This window comes from Rhinatrema bivittatum, chromosome 1 (assembly GCF_901001135.1).
Source record: "Rhinatrema bivittatum chromosome 1, aRhiBiv1.1, whole genome shotgun sequence".
In the NCBI taxonomy this organism is placed as follows: Eukaryota; Metazoa; Chordata; class Amphibia; order Gymnophiona; family Rhinatrematidae; genus Rhinatrema; species Rhinatrema bivittatum.
In genome coordinates this window covers 507,121,067-507,140,939 of record NC_042615.1, presented here as the reverse complement: position 1 = coordinate 507,140,939, position 19,873 = coordinate 507,121,067, and the positions used below count along the sequence as shown (strand labels likewise).

Genomic DNA, 19,873 nt, shown 5'->3' with positions numbered 1-19,873 from the left:
CTGCCACACACAAACGTACAAATCTTCAAATCCATCGACTATGGACTTCTTCCAAGACATTCAGACCGATACAGTACAGTGCACTCCAGCGGAGCGCACTGTTAACCTGCATTTAGACACGTATTTGACGCACTAGCTTTACCCCTTATTCAGTAAGGGGTAATAGCGAGCCGAAAACGCGCGTTCAACCCCCCGAAACTAATAACGCCTGCAACATGCAAATTTCTCAGCATGAAGCTTATCGAATCTGGCAGCCTTCTGGGCGAGGTAGACGCCATCTGCCTTCTTATTAATAGGAAGCACTGTGAGGGGGTGTTCCCATACCCTCAACAGCAACTCAAGGATCTTGTGTACTGGGACCGCCATGATCTCCTTAAAAGGCTCCAGAAAACAGAGGATCTCAAGTATTCTGTGCCTGGCATTCTCCTCTGTTAAAAGTTGAAACTGGATGGCCTCCATCACAAACCCTGCAAAAGTCAAGTCCTCTGGTGGGCACTTCCTTCACTCAACTGGAAAAGGGTGACCATCAGAGCCCTCAGAGGACAACTCTGGATTATCCCCCAGGGGTCATAGGAACTCTCATCCTCATTGTATGCTACAGGGGATGGGGCCCTAGGTACTCTGCCTTCGTCCATAGGTGCAGGCACTGGTAGAACTGGGCAGGGAACTACAGGCCTTGGAGTCTCTGCTGGCCTTGGTAGAGCTTCCTCGGAGGAGGAGCAGACAATGATCAACATATCGGTAGGGGGAGGCCTCTGACCCACCAGGCACCGGTGCCATCCCGGGAACCAGCACCAACAATCGGTAATGCACCAATGAGTACGTTGAGCTTCTCCAGCAGCAGGATGACGGACAGCACCAGCTCCAGTGCCGTCTATGCCACAGGCACAATGCCCTGCAGTGCCCAATCCACTGCCAGCTGGACACAACATTCCAGCTCATCCTCAAATGTTGCTGATGCCAACACCGACTGGAAAAAAGGAGAGATGGCCAGATCTTTGGATCCACAAGGTAGATCGATGACTGGCACCAGAACCAGTAGACACCACTGTGGACCCCCGGCACCAATAAAGGATGAGCTCTCCCCACTGCGCAGTCATTTTGGGGACTTCACAGAAAAAGCTAGTGCATCCCCACACCCAGCATCAACAGGAACCAGTGCCAATGCCTGGCCCGATCTTTCCCTGGTGCCAAGGTTGAAGATAATGAACCTGACATCCTCGCCCCAGAGGAGATCAGTCAGTCTCCAGTGCCCCTAACCTGATGTCGAGTTGTCCATTGGTGCAGCTCCAAAATCCATCGATGCAGATGGCTTGGTCTTCCTCCACCCAAAGAGCTCATACATCTTGAGTCGAAGCAGACTACAGGGAAGCAGAGAGGGACCTAGTGATGGAACGATACCAAAAACCACAATGAAAAAATAAGTTTTCCACTAGGTCAGAAACAGCCAACGTGAGCTCAGACCATGAGGCTTATAGCTCCGTGGAAGAGAGACTGAAGAGGGACCCTGCATGGATGTGTGGTTTAGGGCATGTTCAGTTTTCCACATCAGGGCTTCATCTGTTATCCATGGTGTGAGGACTATCATCCTGCTTATCCTGGGGGGGGGGGGGGGAAGGAAGATTAATTTGCATGGTGGACACTAAGATGCACATCACATCACTGATGGGGGAAACTGTCACAACACCTTCTGGAAATCAGGGCAATATTCAATGTTCTAAAGAAGTTCAAACCATCACTGAAAAACAGAATACAGATACTAAAGGTGGACATGTATGCAAAGAGTCCATAGCAATATGGAACTAATCAAACAGAAAATACTGATTTCGGTAATCTGTTTTCCAGGGAAGATCATAACAGACAACAGATTAAGCCGTCATCTACCACTGCATAAGTGGACTCTCAATGAACACATATTGCAGGACCTTCACGTGATGTGGGGCACACCAGAAATAGATTTATTTGCATCTGTTCAATTACAAGCTACCATGGTATTGCTCGAAAAGGACATCACAAGATGCTCTAGCGAAGGATGCCTTTCTGATTCCATGAAACAAAGACATGGTGTATGCTTTCTCACAGATTCTATGACCAAAAACCATTTTAAAGTTGAAAGAGGACAAAAGGAAAAATTATCCAGATATCCCCCAATGGCCAAGATAAGGTTGCTTTCCATGATTGTTCAGGCTAGCAGCCCATACCCCTATAAGGTTACCAACAATTCTGAACCTGGTAACTCAATATAGCGGAATGGCCCTGCACTCAATGTCCATTCTCTAGCATTAACAGCATGGATATTGAAAGTAACATAACCAATTTCAACCACCATAAAGAATAATTAAATTCTGCTCAAATCAGAAAATCTCATATTGTATTAGATATCCTTGTAAATGTGTAAATTCTCTATGCTATTCAATTTCTTTTTTATGATCCTTTGCAATTGAATTTGGTACTAGACGTAATGCTACTTCTTGATGGCCTTATGTCAGTGTGATTTAGAGTATGGTGGGTACTGTTCTGTTTATGCATATTCCTTATTTTTGATTTAATTTACTTGTATTAGCCTTGTCCTATGGTTTTTTTCTGCTCCCCTTTTTGATATTGGGGTCTAATATGGTACATACAAAATGCATGTATTTTTTCTTTTATTATGATTGTTACTTTGTTTGTTTCCTATTTTTCTTTCAAATGTGATTTGTTTGAAATACTATAAAAAAAAATAAAAAATCTAGAAAGCCTTCCATAAGGAAATCCTATATCAAATAGAGGATATTTACCAGTTGGTGTGCACATCAAGACTTTCTGCCTTGTCCAACTTCTAAAATGTTTCACCTCATGGACTCTTAAAGACAATTCCATCAGAATGCATTTGAGCGTAATAGTGGTTTCTCAAACTTAATGGAAAACCAGTTTTGTAACCACCACTAGTAGCCAGGTTCATAAAAGATTTATTCAACCTTAAACCACCACTAAAGAAACCATAACCTCAATGGAAAATGTCTTGATGCAAACTATGAAACCACCATACAAACCAATAGCTACATTCAAGATAAAGTTCCTGGCACAGAAAACTATTTGTAATAGCAGTCACATCAGCAAGAAGAGTGAGTTACCAGGCTTAGTAACCTACATATGGATATTCGAACACAAAATACTCCTCAGAACACACTTAAAAGTTTCTTCCTAAAATAGTATCAATACCACCTGAATCAAGAAATACTAATCAACTTTCTTTCCTAAGCCGCATATTACATCTGGGGAGCAAACACCGCATACCCTGGAATGATGAAAAGCCCTTTTATTCTATTTGTGACTTGGGAAGTCAACCCAGCTTTTCATCTTATAATTTATCTAAAAAAGACTCAGCTGTACAAAAAAAAGTTATCCAGATGGTTAACACAATGTTATACAACCATGGGTTTGGAAATCTTATACAAAGTGAAAGCCTATCAGTCAGAGCAATGGTCAGCTACAATTCTGGTAACAATCTAGAATATCTGCAAAGCTGCCATATGGTCAATTATACATACTGACCTTCATGCTGTGTTTGGATGCCCGAAAATCATTTAAAATTTAATGTGAACAAAACAACTTCTGATTTTCAAGAGATCGCCAATTTTTACAAAAATCAGAAAAATGTCCTCATTCACTATTATGAATAAAGCGCTCTCTTTTCAACCTGTTTGTACCTTGGGTTTTTTGCTAGACTGTCAATTATCTTTCTGGCCATCTATTGCGACACTTAAGGCTTGTCCTGGATAAAACTGATTTTTGGACAATTATTCAAGCATTTGTAAATCACTGTTCTTAACTATTGTAATGCATTTTATATTGGGTTGCCCACCTCTACTATCTGGCCTTTACTGATGCCTGTTAATTAATGATTGTTAAAAATGAGACCATGTGTCCCCATTATTGTTTGATCTTCATTGGGTGCCTAAGTAAACCTTTTGATTTAAGTTAATGATGCTTGTCTTTAAAAGCTTTGAAGACAGAAGGCCCTTATTTGTCAGAGTTTTTAAAGAGATATGTTCCAACTTGTACACTTAAATCCCAAGGGAAACTATTACTACAGGTCCCTACTATAAGGCAGCTATATTTAGTTCAAAAAATAAAACAGGCTTTTAATGTCATAGGTTTGTGGATGAGGAATAACCTTCCAGACTGGCTAAGAAAAATAGGCGATATTCTGACCTTTTGCAAGCAACTGTAAGTTTTGTTTGTTCACAAGTAATGGCATTTACTCAGGGAAAATTTATAGTTATCAAGTTGAATTTATTTAAATAATGATTGTATTTTGTATTGCTTTGTTTACTGTATTTTGACTTTATGATCCACCTAGCATAGATATCCATTAAAAGCAGAATATACATTGTTTAAACAAACATTACTGTTTGAATAAGGATTCAAGTAAAGATATTCTGACAAGAAATACAAATTTAAATAAACCAAACATCCTACAAATACAACACGGGTTGCAAAGAAATCAGTCAAAAGCAAAAACTACTTCAGAGCAACTTAGCTGGGGAATCCCATCTTGTGTGGCAATTTGTTCTGCTAATCCAAGGAGAAGTGACCTTGATTACCTATAATAGGTGTTCCCTGTTGTGAGCTAGGGCTCATTAGTGTTGCTATTACAGATGGTAAATACGATATAGAAATAAATTGTATTTCTTTATTCTTTTAAATTCTAATTTCTGGTAAAGAAATCTCTAGCTGTAGCAGGCCGAGTTGCAAAACCCAACCTCTCCCCCTCCCCGCTGAGAGACTAACTAGGCGTGATCCTAGATAATCAGTTTAACCTAAAGAACTTTGTGAACACCACAGCGAAAGATTGTTTCTTCAAATTACAAGTTCTCAGAAATTTAAAACCTCTCCTTCACCTCCAAGATTGCAACTCCCTCCTGCTCGGACTCCCAGCTAACACCATAAAACCTCTTCAAATGGTTCAAAACTCAGCCGCCAGGATCCTCACCAACACCAAAAAAAGAGATCATATCACCCCCGTTCTTCAACACCTCCACTGGCTACCCGTCAAGTTCAGGATCCTCTTCAAAGTCCTCACGATTATCCATAAAGCCAAACACAACCTCACATCCATCGACACCACTATTCAATTCACACCTCATCCAGACCCATTAGAAGCGCCTTTAAAGACACCCTGTTTGCCCCACAAGCAAAATCAGCCCTAAGAAAGAGGGCCCTCTGGACAGCTGGACCTCAATGGAACACATTACCACCAGACCTCAGGCAAGAGCAGTGTCCGTCTACATTAAAAAAAAAAAAAAAAAAAAAAAAAAAAAAAAAAGACTTAAAACATGGCTATTCAGCCTAGCCTTCCCTGACTCCTAATGCTATTCTTCCCATACTCCAGATTCCAGCCTTCATTGTCCTAATTCTTGCAACCTCTGACTATTTATTCCCCCTCTCTTTCTACCGCAATTGGCTCCCACCTCTCCAAAGCTTTCCACCGAGACATAGTTACGAGAAGTTAATTGATATGATAGGATATGTACAGTTTACAAGTTAATATTAATTTCATATTTATGCCTTCTTTGTTCTATGTGACGCTCCTAAGCGAATTTTGTTATTATGTAAAACCAGTGTGATCTGTATTCATACAGGAACTTCGAATTAGAAAAATTAAAAATAAATAAATAACTACACAGCATAACAATACTGTGGATAGTAAAACAATCAATAACAAGCCCTCCCTCCTCCCTGGGAAGTTTGCATAGCATGGAAGAGACGGAGGAAGCCTCCATATACTTTAAAAAAAAAATTGAACGTTGTGAGCTTTGAGAGAAAAATGACCCGACTCTGCACCATCAGGTGACCTTACTGAAGTTGCTGTTTTGTTGTAAAACTACAGAGAACACGTTACAGGTAAGCAATTTCGTTCTTCTACCCGTGGAAATGGCTTTGCGGATACATTTCCATATACTAAGACCACCTGTTTGGACATGTTGCCATACTGTAAAACATGGTGCATTTAATGTTATTAGAAATAAGCTGAAAAAAAGCGTTTATATTAACTACTACTTGGTCTTTTGAAGACTGTTCTATTTTCGGCCTTGGGGACCCCCTTTCTCAGTTATTTGAGCTATAAGTTTCTCCTACGTTGGGTACAAGTCACGTTTAAAACCTGGCAAGGCTGAACACGTTATCAGTTCAGTTAGGCAGAGAAATACCATGCACGCCTCACATATATTACACAGAAATACATATAAGATGCAAGGTGGAATCGAGGAACACTTTCCCCACTTCCTCTGCCCGCACTCCCCTTAAATCACGTCACTGGCGCGAACATTTAACGAATTCGAACCTTCGGCCGCACGAACAGCAGCGCGCGGACTCTCGGCCTCCTCCAACCTCTGCAAGGTTTCGCTAGAAACATCGACCAACAAAATGCGGGCAAGCCGAGCCTTGTGGGGATTGAAGACGGCACTCATAATCCATCTCGCGCCCCATAGAAACTTCATTAGAAACTTCCAAGCTAGCGGCGCGAGATTGATTGCACATTCATTCATTTCATTGGCTCGTTCTGTGGAAAGTTTCGTGCCGGCACGAGACTCTCTTTTCCTGCTATGGAGCGCCGGCCAGGACACAGAGATGAAGAGAAAGCCAGCGACCGTTGACGCTGACTAACGCACGCGAAAAATCTCCACAACAGCTCGCTCGGCGCCATTTTATAGCCAAAGTAAGGAAGGACTCACTCACCTTTTAAATTTTCCGCCATTTTCATTACTTCCCTCGAACAGGAGGAGTTTTAAAAAAAACTTTACCCACCCTACCCCGCGCCTATCCGCGTAGGAGCGCGAGACGCGGGGGGATGGGGGAGGGGTCAGGAGAGGAAGGTGGGCGCAAGAGGAGCGCGCGCGCAAGGGATTGGGTATAGTGTGGAATAGGGGCAGGTGCGTGGCGGGAACCAAGTAAGAATTGTCCAATAGCGGAGAGAGAAGGGGAAGACGGGGAGGGGCTGAAAAGGAAAGGGGCGGCCTCCGCCTCTCTTCCTGCCCCTCCCGTCGCCCACGATTTCGGTAGAGGTAGAGGTGGAGATTTATAAGTTTTAAACGAGCAACTAGTCTTTTAGGCAGTCTGCTAGGCCAGTAGATATAAGCTGCGATTAGTCTGTAATTTTATTTTACTGTTATCACTGGCTATGTTGTTTTTTTTTTACTTTTTTACCCACTTTATTCCCATGGAAATGCATGTACAAATTATCATTCCAATAAAGTTTTTTGAATCTCAGCGAGAGATTTTTTAAAAAGCCTTTGACTCTAGCTAGCACCCTGGCCTCAGCTAAACTACTGTAAACTAGAATTGGGGGAAGGGAACGGAACCAGTGATAAAATAAAATCCATGTGTTTATCAGCTGTAAAGGTAAAACTAAACAACCTAAACGCAGACAATTTCAGGAAGGAAGCAGCAGTAAGACATGTAAACTGAGCCCTGCCCTATTTAACATCTACATCAGTATTTTCCAGCCAGTATGCTGTTAGAAAAATGACTGCTACCTGCTGCTCAAGGCCAGACCATGCCTATGTGTTAGCACCTCACTGCAACAAGAGACACCAGGGGTGTCTCTGAAATGTACAGGGCCTCTTTTCTAAGTATATATGTAATCAAGCATACTTTTCTTTCCTAAGTATTACATTCAGCCCTGAAGTGTGGGAATTAATGGGCAGCTTGCAGGACACTAGACAACTGGGCCCTGCTTTGTGCAGCATACACATTGCATGCAGTACTGTAATAGGCTACAAAGAGCAGGCACAAACAGAAGACTCCAGGCACTTGGTCTGAAAAAGGAAAAGTTTTTATTCTTATTCTTTTTGCCAGCAAAAATAACCTCTTCCTCTTCCCATTCCTTGGGCTCCTTTCAATCCTTCCATCCCCAAGTTGAGTGAGGGAGAAAACATGCACGGAGCCACTAGAGTTTTAGGAGCAACAGCAGTGACAGAGCTGTAACAGCCAAGATACCTAATTAAAGCTGGATGCCCATATTGAACAGACTTTTGCCTTTTCCTGCTTTTGTAAAGAGGGAGCTGAAGTTCCTGGAGTGAGGATGTCTGCTCCTGCCAAGGAACTGAGGGGATGGGATAGAGGGACAAAAAGTCCAGGCAGGGAAAGGAGCTGAGCATAGATAAGGAGGAATCTACAGGCAGCAAGTAGCAGAGGGAGTACCTGCAGGATGAGGAGCTGGGACAAATGATTGATAGGACTGGGCTAAAAGCTGAGATTGGAGATAGTTAAAGCAGCAAAAGGAGAGATAGAAAGGAGCTAAATTATGATTATTTATTTTATTTAGACTCTTTTATATACCGAAGTATAGCAGGCTGCCTTCACTCCGGTTTACAATGTAACCAACATCATACATAAAACGCATTCATAACGAACATATTGAAACGTGTATAGACAACTAGTAACAATTCGGCAAATGTCAGAAATGTGAGGATAGGTATAAGAGAGTAAGACTTACAAATTGGACTTGCAGTGGGAGAGCATGTATAATTAAGCAATTAAATACATAACTAAACTGAAAACGCGCTTGGGTGTGTTAAGGAGACTTATACAAAAGGGAAAAGAGAAGTGGGAGGGAAAGGGTCCTAGGGGGCCATGGGAGGAAAAGCTGTGCATGACATAATTTGAATAGAGGGGTAAAGGAGAAAAGGTATGGGGGGTAGGAAGTAAATAGAGCATGGTTAGAAGGGGAGGTAAGTAAGTAAAGCATGGTTAGCAGAGGAAGTAAGTCTGATCGGATGGGATTAGATTAACCAACTCCGTCTGTGAATGTTTGTTTAAATAACCATGTTTTAAGTTCTTTTTTGAAAGATTTGGAGTCTCTGATCGAACTTAGGTAGACTGGGAAAGAGTTCCATTCTTTTGGTCCAGCAATCGAAAATGCTCTATTCCTAGTGTTGGATAGTTTAGCAGAGGGAAGGGAGGGTATGACTAGTAGCCATTTGCCGGTATTTCTTGTCGTGTGTGGAGTTTTGTGCAGTTGAATCATGTGGTCGAGGGCCGTGTTATCATCTATGTAGATTTCGTTGTGTAGAGTGGTTAAAATTTTGTATTTGATCCTTTGTAAAATCGGTAGCCAAGGAAGTATTACTGAAAAATGTACTGAAGCTGTGAGCAACCCACAAATCCAATGTATACCTCATCATCCAGTGCCAGATTTGCCATGGAGATGATGGGGGAAAATTCACAGGTAACAAAACCTGCAGCAGTTATCTGGATGCTATATTTATATATGTCTGACTCTCTTTCTCTGTGTACGAGTATTTTTCCCGTCGATAAGCAGGCTGAATTAGCTATGCTTTCTAGGTCAAAATTCAGAACCTCCTCCAACTCTGCTCGATTCAGCAGGTTCCCATTCACCAGCGGAACGAGGGATTTTACTCCTAATACTGGATGGGGGATGGCTGATGAAGGAAATTAGCTTGCAGGCTGAAGGGGGCCAGGCTGGTTGGGTAATGGGGAGAAAATTGTAGGTTAGGGACAGGCTGGGTTGGCAAGGCTATTTGGCTGAGGAGAGTGACGGTGGGTACAGAAGAGGGGGGTGACTATGTGAAAGAGAGAGGACTTGCAGGATTGGGGGTGAAAAAGAAAGATGCTAGAGCGGGGCTGAAAATTGAGTAGCACCAGAGTAGGGGCAGGGAAAGCTACCTTCCTTCCCCCAATCAGGATGTCTACTTGACAGGGCCAGTGCTAGTTTTTTTGCTGCCCTGTGTGAATAATTACTGCGTTCCCCCCACGATTCATTTAATCTCTGTCCAGGTCCATCAAATAAAGCCAAGCTCCCTCCTGCAATCTATATTTTTAAAAACTGACACGCCCCCACTCCCAAACCTCCATCACATAAGCAGAACACAGACAGACTGTTATGATACCACTTGCAGTTAGGCTCGCAAGCAGCCTCTCACCTTCCATGGCTGGAGGCCGCCGCCAATACCGTCCCTCACGTGGCCCGGAGGCCACCGCTAACACCTCTGGTCGCGGCCCGAGTGCTGCCGCATGTCTCTCGCGGCGGGCAAAGCAGCTGCCGACATCCCCCGACGTCCTTCCTGGTGCGGCCCAGAGGCCGCTGCCGACGCTGCTGTCTTCTTGCAGCAGGGAGCTGCCGCAGTCCTGCTCTTCTTCCGTGGCCAGGAGCTGCTGACATCAGGGCCTCGTTTCACGGCCTAGTGCTGCCTCTTGCTTGATCTTTGTGGTGTGGACGCCGCTGCCACTGTCCCTGTTTCTGCCTTTCCTCTAGGTGCGCGGCTGCGCCTCTCTCCGACTTTTAATGGGCCCGCAGCAGGAAAAGCCCCGCGGCCCCACCCGATGACGTATCCAGGGCTTCTTCTCTCCAGCCCTATAAAAATGGCTCTTCGTCAGTCCCTCGTTGCCTTTGCAAGGAGCCAGTCCGCTCCTGGATTCTCCAATGTTCCAGCTCATCAGTCCAGGAGGCTCAAGAATTTTTGTTCAAGCTTTCCTGAGAATCCCTTGACCCTCTGGAGGCGCCAGCCTTTGGAATTTTTTCTTTCTTCTATGACCTGTAGCAGGCGCTAGCATCTGCTCGTTTACCAAGAACCTTTCTTGGGAAGCACCCGTACAGCCTGGGTATATTTTGGTTCACGACCTGCCGGAGGCGCCTGCCACAAGGTTTGCTAGCTTCCACCAGCTGCCTAAGAATTTGGTTCCTCCTTTTTTCTGCTTCCACCTCGTCAAGATTTTTTTATATTCCCTGGGTTTATTTTTCTTTACGACCTGCAGGAGGCGCCTGCACCTAGGAGATATCCTCACGTAGCTGGACACCCTGTGCCTTCTGTCTATCAGCTTCATCGCCTTGGAAGGAGAATTCACACTTCATGGTTCCCAATTCCCAATTAAGGCCCTTCGTCCTGCACCCCATCTGTTACCGTTCTTCGACTGGGGCTTGGATTACCTCTCTTTCACCCTCGAGTTGAACCAGCAAGTTTTCTCCACTTGTTACGCTCAGCATCTTCTGATTCTTCCGGGTTTCCATGTTTCAGCCTGGCTTCCACCTTGTATTCAAAGACCAGCGACATCTCCCTGCGGTTCCTACGCCTTCAATGTTTCTTCTTGTAACTCTCAAACATCATCCGCCGGTGATGGTTTGGCCATCTGATTTAGAAGAGTCTGAGGTCTGCTGCAAGTCTCATCATCCAAGTAAAGGCGTCAGTCTAAGCGTGTCTCGCCTGGTACTCCTACCCCTGGCATTCTTCCTAAGTACCCTAGAGGACGCCACTCTGTCTGCCAATCCATCAGCCTTAACCTGTTGGGCTTTCCTGTCAAGACCCTGGCTTACTAAATGGCACTTGACAACTCCATCATCAGTCTTGAATCCTGTCCCCAGTCTTCGGAGTACCTTGTGCCTGCTTCTGTCCATGCCCTAGACTCAAGCCAGAACCTGCTCCACTTCTGGGTGGTCTGCGACCAACCATGGGCGGCTGTGTAGGACACACCTCATTGCAGGGCTCTCCTGAATCTTCGACATGTCTCTGGATCCAAATCTTCACTTCCTCACTGGAGTCTGCTTCACGTCCAGCGTGGTCCGCGACCAGCCATGGGCAACTGTATAGGGCGCGCTGCGGTGCAGTACTCATCCCGTACTAGTACCTGTATCCTGAGTCCTTGCCTAAGCCTCTGAGTATCCTGAATCCTCGCCCAAGTCTCCAAGTGCCTCGTCTCATCCAAGTCTCCAAGTACCTACGTCTTGTTCTTGTACCAGTACCATCACCTGTCCTTGACCTCTGTCCATCCTGTCGCGCCTGCCGTTCCCATACGGCAGGTCCAAAAGGACTATCGAGTGGCTGGAGGCCTACCCCAGAGACCAGCATTGCGTTGTTGGGTCTCTTCTGGTGCGTTCGGGTTCGGCAGAGGTCAGGGCCCCTGGTCTTCAGCCTGTCCGCCCGTGCTTGGTTATGTCTCGCTTGCCTCGACGCCTCTTCGGAGTTCCTCTGGGATTGTGCTGTGGCCTAAGGGCACACTATCTCTCCGGAAACAGAACCGCTCCCTAGAACTTCCTAACACAGACCCTCACCAAATACAGAATGAAGAGATCAGAAAGTATAAACAGAAACTTGCTGAGAAGAACTGAACTGGAGCCCACAAAAAGCCAGCCTATATATGCAGAACAACAATGGAAAAACAGGAACATTACCATTCTTCTTAAAACAAATAAAAAAAATCAAGAAATATAAAACATCAATCATAATTGTAAAATTATTTTCATAAAAAGAATAAATATTTCAAACCAGTTAATAGAATATCCAAAATTTTCCAAACATCAATACAGTATTTCAAAACATCCAATAATTAAAAAATGTTCTATTCCCCTCGCAAAATTAAATATTTCAAAGAGCAGAAACATCAGATTACACTCAATAATTAAACTAATAATGATTTAAAAATCTGCTCTCCATACTTGGGATCTTTGATTTCCAGTTACCCTGAGATCATCGAGGATTGGGGGAAGTAGGGCCGTACAAAATTTATCTTCCCTTTCACACACACACGCACAATAATATATTCATTCTCTCACACACTCTTTTTCTCACATACACAGGCTTCTCTCTCACAGATACATTATGTGTGTGTGTGCCTGTGAGAGCCTATATGTGACACATAGGCTCTCACAGGCACACAAACACACACCCAAGCTCACAGGCACATATGCTCTCACACAGACACACACACTCACACATAGGCTCTAACACAGACACAAATACATAGGCTGTCATACAGACACACACACACACACACACACATACATGCTCTTACAGACACACACAGGCTCCCACTCATACACACATACACCCAGTGCCTTCTGTTGTCATTGGGCCATGATGGGATGAGCTCCACCACGGCCCCACAGGTCTCCTGTTGTCATCGGGTCGTGGTGGGATGAGCTCCACCACTGCCTCACAGGTCTCTTGTTGTCATCGGGCTGAGGTGGCATGAGCTCCCCCATGGCCCATCGGCCTTCCTGCTTGGGGGGGGGAGGGAACGGAAACTGTGCATGGGCACATGGGTGCACGCACATACAAATAAAAACATGGCCATCTGCTTCACTTAGTAGGTTGAGCTCCACCGGCGGCCTTTGGCCTCCCTCCTTCTTCAGCAGCCGGTGGGTTAAGCTCTGCCGGTGGACCCAGGCATTTCCTGCTGCCACCTCCCCCCCCCCCCCCCCAGGTGTGCCGCCCCGTGCAAATGCATGGTATGCACACCGGTCATGCTGGGCCTGCTCCTTGATCCCAGAACCCTCTCTCCCCCTTCCTTTTTCCCCATTTCAGATCCTCCTTTTTCACCCATCTGCCCTCCCTCTACTCTTCTCTCCCTTAGAGGTCTGTTGAGTATCATGGTGCCATGCAATATCATAACCAGATATTCCAGTGGTACCAGGTAGTCACTGAGGTAGCTTCAATATCAGTGAATCATACTAGATTCCCATCCCATAACATTGCCTCATGTTTACTTTTTTGGGAAGAGTGGTTTATTATTATTAAGATGATTATTTTGGACATTCAGTCCTCATAGCCTAACCATGTTTCAGTTCTTGTGTATTTCTCTTGTCAAGGGGATATAAAATTCAAACTACTCTCCCTGTTGATTGTACTGAAAAATATACCCCTATGTATGCTTATTTGCCTATTTCTGCTTTTTCCCAGCACAAGCAAACATACAGGTCCCATCGTAAATGGCAAACCTTAGAAGAACTCCCCTCCCTGGATTTCTCTGATCAGGACAATCAGAATGCCTTACGATATACACCTATTATTGTTGAGGAATGCAATAGATTGATGGCTTCTGAATGGTTCCCATTTTCCAACGTACATGCTATTGGCTGTCTCTCTACTGCTGTCCTGTGCTTACTGCATAGAGAGAGAAATATCTAGTAAGAAAAGGGAAGTGATAAACCCCTTGTACAGGTCCTTGGTGAGGCCTCACCTGGAGTACTGTGTTCAGTTCTGGAGATCGTATCTCAAAGGAGACAGAGACAGGATGGAGGCGGTCCAGAGAAGGGCGACCAAAATGGTGGAGGGTCTCCATCGAATGACTCATGAGGAGAGGTTGAAGAAACTGAATATGTACACCCTGAGGAAAGGAGGAGCAGGGGTGATATGATACAGACCTTCAGATACTTGAAAGGTTTTAATGATCCATGGTCGCCAACAAACCTTTTCCATTGGAAACAATTTAGTATAACTAGGGGTCACGATTTGAAACTCCAGGGAGGAAGACTTAGAACCAATGTCAGGAAATATTTCTTCACTGAGAGTGTGGTGGATGCCTAGAATGCCCTTCTGGAGGAAGTGGTGAAGACTTAAACTGTGAAGGATTTCAAAGGGGCATGGGATAAACACTGTGGATCCCTAAAAGGCTAGAGGATGGGAATGAATAAAAAAGCTTAACCGCTGAAACATGGGGGTTACCTACATGGAATGGCAGTTACTACCCTTAAGAAAAACATTGGGGTAACCTGCACAGAGCGGCAGTTACTACCCTTAAGAGAGACATGGGGGTGATCTGCACGGAGTGGCAGTTATTACCCTTAAGAGAAACATGGGGGTAACCTGCACGGAGCGGCAGTTACTACCTTGGGAAGCTTGCTGGGCAGACTAGATGGACCATTTTAGTCTTTTTCTGCTGTCATTACTATGTTACTTTGTTACTATGTTACAAGCCTTAGTAGAAACTCTTAAGATCGCTACCTAGGATAATTTCTGTGCTCTAGCACATCAATTAGCAGAAAATCATTGTTATGCCATGGATAATCATATATGAAAAAATATGTGCTATGTAGGAGAAACCTTAAATAGAATCAGATATGGTACCTTCATACGTAGCTGTGGGAATAATTTTTAGCTATCGTGTCTATAAGCCCATCAATGTAAGGCTTTAACAATCATTAGGTACCCTGATAATTTTTGATGGTTTTTTTGCTTTTTTTACTTATTTAACTTTCTTATGAACTCTTCTTTATAAACGAGTGTTGCATCGCCAAACGTGATTGCCATTCACTAGTTGTTTACTCATTTACTTGCACTTATCTTACGCTCTGGCACTTATCATGAAGCCGACATCAAGATGTTTCGGAGCCGAAAGCTCCTTCTTCAAGGGCTGCCAACTGCCAGAAGAAAATATTCTTAGCTGATTGTAGATGTGCTACAAGAGACGGCGGCAAAAAGCTGCTCTGCGGTTGAGGTTTGCTCACACTCGGCTGGTTGTAAATCTATGCAAAAACATACCAAACAGCGACAAAAATCTCCTTAGTTATTGGTAAACCACTTAACAAATGGATGCCTCAAGTGGAACAATAATGATGCATACTTGTGGTGAGAAGCGGCAGCTCATTACGCTGCTCTGCATGGATGTGATTTTTTATATTATTACGCGGTCCCCATTGATCCCCGAAGGGGATGTCTCGGGTGGTGGCAATACTGCCACTCAAAACACTGTGAAAACAATATATAGAGAACGGAAAAAATACCAAGAATTTTTATGTCACAAGGAAATGCTGACACTGGCTGTCAGTGTATATTCTGTATTCTGCGAGACCAGGGTTACTTACTGCGGTCAAGAAAAACGACACTCAATCGGTGGAAAGGTTCTGATGCCTTGAGCGGGCGCAATGAACGCTGTCAGCAGCGCCATATTTAAAGGGGAATTCCTCCGTATCAAGATGGTGACTTAATCATGACGTCAGTGGTCTGGCCAGCGCGCCAAAAATATACTTTTAAATTAAAGAGAACCATTTAATCTTACGCTCTGGCACTTATCATGAAGCCAGCATCAAGATGTGTTGGAGCCGAAAGCTCCTTCTTCAAGGGCTGCCAACTGCCAGAAGAAAATATTCTTAGCTGATTGTAGATGTGCTACGAAAGACGGCGGCAAAAAGCTGCTCTGCGGTTGAGGATGGTGGCGCCAAAAATATACTTTTAAATTAAAGAGAACCATTTAATGGTTCTCTTTAATTTAAAAGTATATTTTTGGCGCGCTGGCCAGACCACTGACGTCATGATTACGTCACCATCTTGATACGGAGGAATTCCCCTTTAAATATGGCGCTGCTGACAGCGTTCATTGCGCCCGCTCAAGGTATCAGAACTTTTCCACCGATTGAGTGCCGTTTTTCTTGACCGCAATAAGTAACCCTGGTCTCGCAGGCCACTTAGTGCTGCCCTTGCGAAGGCTGTATCCTCCCTGACCTGGACATCCAGGTGGTAGAACCTGGAGAAGGCGTGTAGGGAGGACCATGTTGCCACCCGACTGTTATTGTTTGTAAGGTTTTGGGTGGACCCTTGGACACTGTGGCAGCTGACCACGCCCACGGGGGGAAGTCTCGTAAGGGGCCACAGGTCAGGCTCAGCTTTGGGTCACACAACACAGAGTTATATCTTTTATTAGACAGAGTTGAGAAGCCACCAGAGGTGGCAGTAGTGAGTAGAGATGAAGCCCGGCTGGGCGAGGGTTCCTTGGGATACTGGAACAGTGATTCCTTCTATGGCTGTGCTGTAGTGGTGAAAACTGAGATAGTGAGTACAGTGCAGCATACACAGAGTTCTGGTATAGAGCCTCGTTGGTAAAGTTACTCACACAGCGGTTTCTCCCGGAAGGTAACACAGAAGCTGGAATAGAGGCAGACCCTCGAGGAGCGCGTACCCGATTCCAGGGAACAGCTCTGAGGAAATAAAGTTGGTAACTCACTGATGATGTAAGCAGCGGTTTCTTCCAAGCAGAAGCGATAAGTTCAGGCAGTGAGTCAGGGAACATGGGCATTTGAGGAGCGAGTACTGGTTCCTGATAGTGACCTGCGAAAAATGAGAGAGGCCCCTGAGGAGTAGGTTCCCCGTTAGGATAAAGTCCAAATGTTGGAGAGGCAGAGTAGCTAGGTACGGAGAGTGAATTCCATCCGTAAGAAGATCCCTTGCAAACTCGATTATCTAGCAAAAAGTGTAGGCTTTTGTCTCCTCGATGTATTCCGACATAGCCTTGTTCTCAATCGCTGAGAGCGGCTAGACATGTCCTTTAGGTGGATCAGTATTGGGTTTTAGTCTTATGGCACAGTCATAGGACCTGTGTGGAGGAAGAATGTCAGCAGCTTCTTTGGAAAACACATCACCAAAAGATGCGTATTGAGGCGGCAGTCCCGGCATCGCTGGAGTTGTAGGCATGCAGATGACAGGAGCAATCTCCTTATGGCACTTTCCATGATAACCTGGACCCCAGCGGGAGAGTTCCAAGGAAGCCCAGTCGAATTGGGGTTGGTGCGACTGCAACCAGGGTAACCCCAGGACAATAGGGTGCATGGCCTTCTCTAACACAAAGAAGGGAATTGACTCTGTATTGAGAGCTCTGGTGCGAAGAATTACCGGTTCGGTTTGGCAAGTCACGTCACCAGGTAAGGGCTCCCCATGGATGGAAGATAGGAGTAGTGGAACCTTCAAAGTGACGAGGGGAATCCTCAAATGTTCCACTAGGCGTCGAAGAATAAAGTTGCCTCCTGCCCCGGAATCCACCAGGGCAAGAGTTTGAAACTCAGACGGTCCGCAGATTAAGGAGACTGGGAGAGAGAGTGGAGGAGAGGGCGTAGTAAGGCCTAAGAACAGTCCTCCTGCAGGACTTAGGCCCGTCCGTTTCCCAGACGAATTGGGCATGTTGGGACATCGTAACCAGCCTGTCCACAATACATACACAGACCATGCCTCTTCCGAAATCTTCTCTCTTTAGAAGTCAAATGACTGCGACCAAGTTGCATCGGTTCATCTCCACTGGCAACAGGAATTACTGGAACCATCCAAGGTGCAGGTTTGGTACTAGCCTCCTTCTGACCTGGTCCTCTATTAGGCCAGAGTTCTTTCACCTTATCACGAAGCAGGTGGTCGATTCTAGTAGTCAAAGCCACTAGTTCATCCAGCGAGTCAGGTGTTTCACGAGCGGCCAGCTCGTCTTTCAAGCAAGTATCCAGGCCTCTGAAGAAGAGAGTTTTCAGGCATTTGGGGTCCCAGCAGAGTTCTGTAGCAAGAGTCTTGAACTCTATCGCAAAATCAGCTAGTGGTCGGTTGCCTTGCTTCAGGACCACCAGCGCAGAACCGGCAATGGTTACTCGGACAGGATCGCCAAAAACGAATTTAAATAAGTCAAAAAATCTGTCAATATCCTGCAAAATAGGATCCTTGCGTTCCCACAGTGTTGAGGCCCAAGACAACGCCCTTCCATCAAGATAAGATAGAATGTAAGTAGTCTTAGCAAAAGTTGTGGAGCAGTGAGAAGGCTGTAATGCAAAATGCATGCAGTACTGATTTAGAAAGCCCCTGGTTCTCTGAATCTCTCCCGAGAAACGAACTGGAGCAGCCAGCAGTACAGTAGTCTTTAAAGTTACTTCAGGTAACTGACCTTCATTACTGGAAGTAGCGCCTTGAGTCTTCTGTGCGTGCAGTTGATAGAATGCTGAAGTGAGTTTCTCCAGTGCGTCTTGCTGTTCAGGAATGCGCAGGGCCAGGCCAGGAATGGCCTGCAGGGCATTGAGCTGTGCCGGATCCATGGAGTTAGCAATCTGTTATTGTTTGTAAGGTTTTGGGTGGACCCTTGGACACTGTGGCAGCTGACCATGCCCACAGGGGGAAGTCCCGTGATGGGCCACAGGTCATGCTCAGCTTTGGGACACACAACACAGAGTTATATCTTTTATTAGACAGAGTTGAGAAGCCACCAGATGTGGCAGTAGTGAGTAGAGATGAAGCCCGGCTGGGCGAGGGTTCCTCAGGATACTGGAACAGCGATTCCCTCTATGGCTGTGCTGTAGTGGAGAAAACTGAGATAGTGAGTACAGTGGAGCATACACAGAGTTCTGGTATAGAGCCTTGTTGGTAAAGTTACTCACACAGCGGTTTCTCCCGGAAGGTAACACAGAAGCTGGAATAGAAGCAGGCCCTCGAGGAGCGAGTATCTGGTTCCAGGGAACAGCTCTGAGGAAATAAAGTTGGTAACTCACTGATGATGTAGGCAGCGGTTTCTTCCAAGCAGAAGCGATAAGTTCAAGTAGCGAGTCAGGGAACATGGGCATTCGAGAAGCGAGTACCGGTTCCTGATAGCAACCTGCAAGAAATGAGAGAGGCCCCTGAGGAGCTGGTACCCCTTTAGGATAAAATCCAAAAGTTGGAGAGGCAGAGTAGCTAGGTACGGAGAGCGAATCCCATCCGTAAGGAGATCCCTTGCTAACTCGATTAGCTAGCAAAAAGTGTAGGCTTTTGTATCCGGGATGCGTGACGTCAACACAGGGGGACGCCCATGAGGTTCGCACCAAAGAGAGAATAAGAAGCAGGGCCGCGCGGCGCGCACGCCCTATGGTACCTGGACAACATGGCGGGATGCAGCGCCCAAGCCGGACAGAGGATGCCTGAGAGGATGGCAGGCAGATGCCGCGGCATTCAGACGTCCATCAACTGCGGGAGGAGTCGCATAAAAGGTAAGGTGGGCGGAGTGGAGACGTCGGGCAGCAACAGTCGTAACACTGACAGATCTCGGCTGGCGAAAGCAGTCTAGTTTCAGCCCAGGAGACTACCTGGGCCCTTGTAGAATGTGCCTTGACCTGTAGAGGTAGTGGTTTTCTTGCCTCTATATAGGCAGCATTAATGACTTCTTTGATTCAGCGGGCTATGGTCTCCCATGATGCTGCTTCACCTTGTTTCTTCCCGCTGTGAAGAATGAACAGGTGATCGGTTTTGCGCATGGATTCCAATCTCTTGAGGTATCAGACTAGGATTCTGCCAACATTCAGGTGGCGAAGGAAGCGTGAGTCTTCTGAATCCCTGTGTTCATCTGGAGATGGTAAGGATATGATCTGATTCATAGGGAACTGGGA

General features: G+C 45.5%; 1 protein-coding gene across 4 annotated transcripts in view; it reads right to left on the bottom strand.

Moving 5' to 3' along the window:
* The window catches only part of SUV39H1 (suppressor of variegation 3-9 homolog 1), a 133,504-nt gene extending 126,675 nt beyond the window's left edge, over positions 1 to 6,829 (bottom strand). For 3 of the 4 annotated variants that reach the window (XM_029610978.1, XM_029610970.1, XM_029610987.1), the window contains exon 1: positions 6,326 to 6,667. In XM_029610978.1, the coding sequence (XP_029466838.1) occupies positions 6,326 to 6,530 (205 nt within the window). In that variant the 5' untranslated portion in view covers positions 6,531 to 6,667. Of the gene's footprint in view, positions 1 to 6,325; positions 6,668 to 6,720 lie in introns of those variants that run through there. The other variant, XM_029610993.1, reaches the window with a different exon arrangement.
* Between the last annotated feature and the right edge of the window lie 13,044 nt (positions 6,830 to 19,873).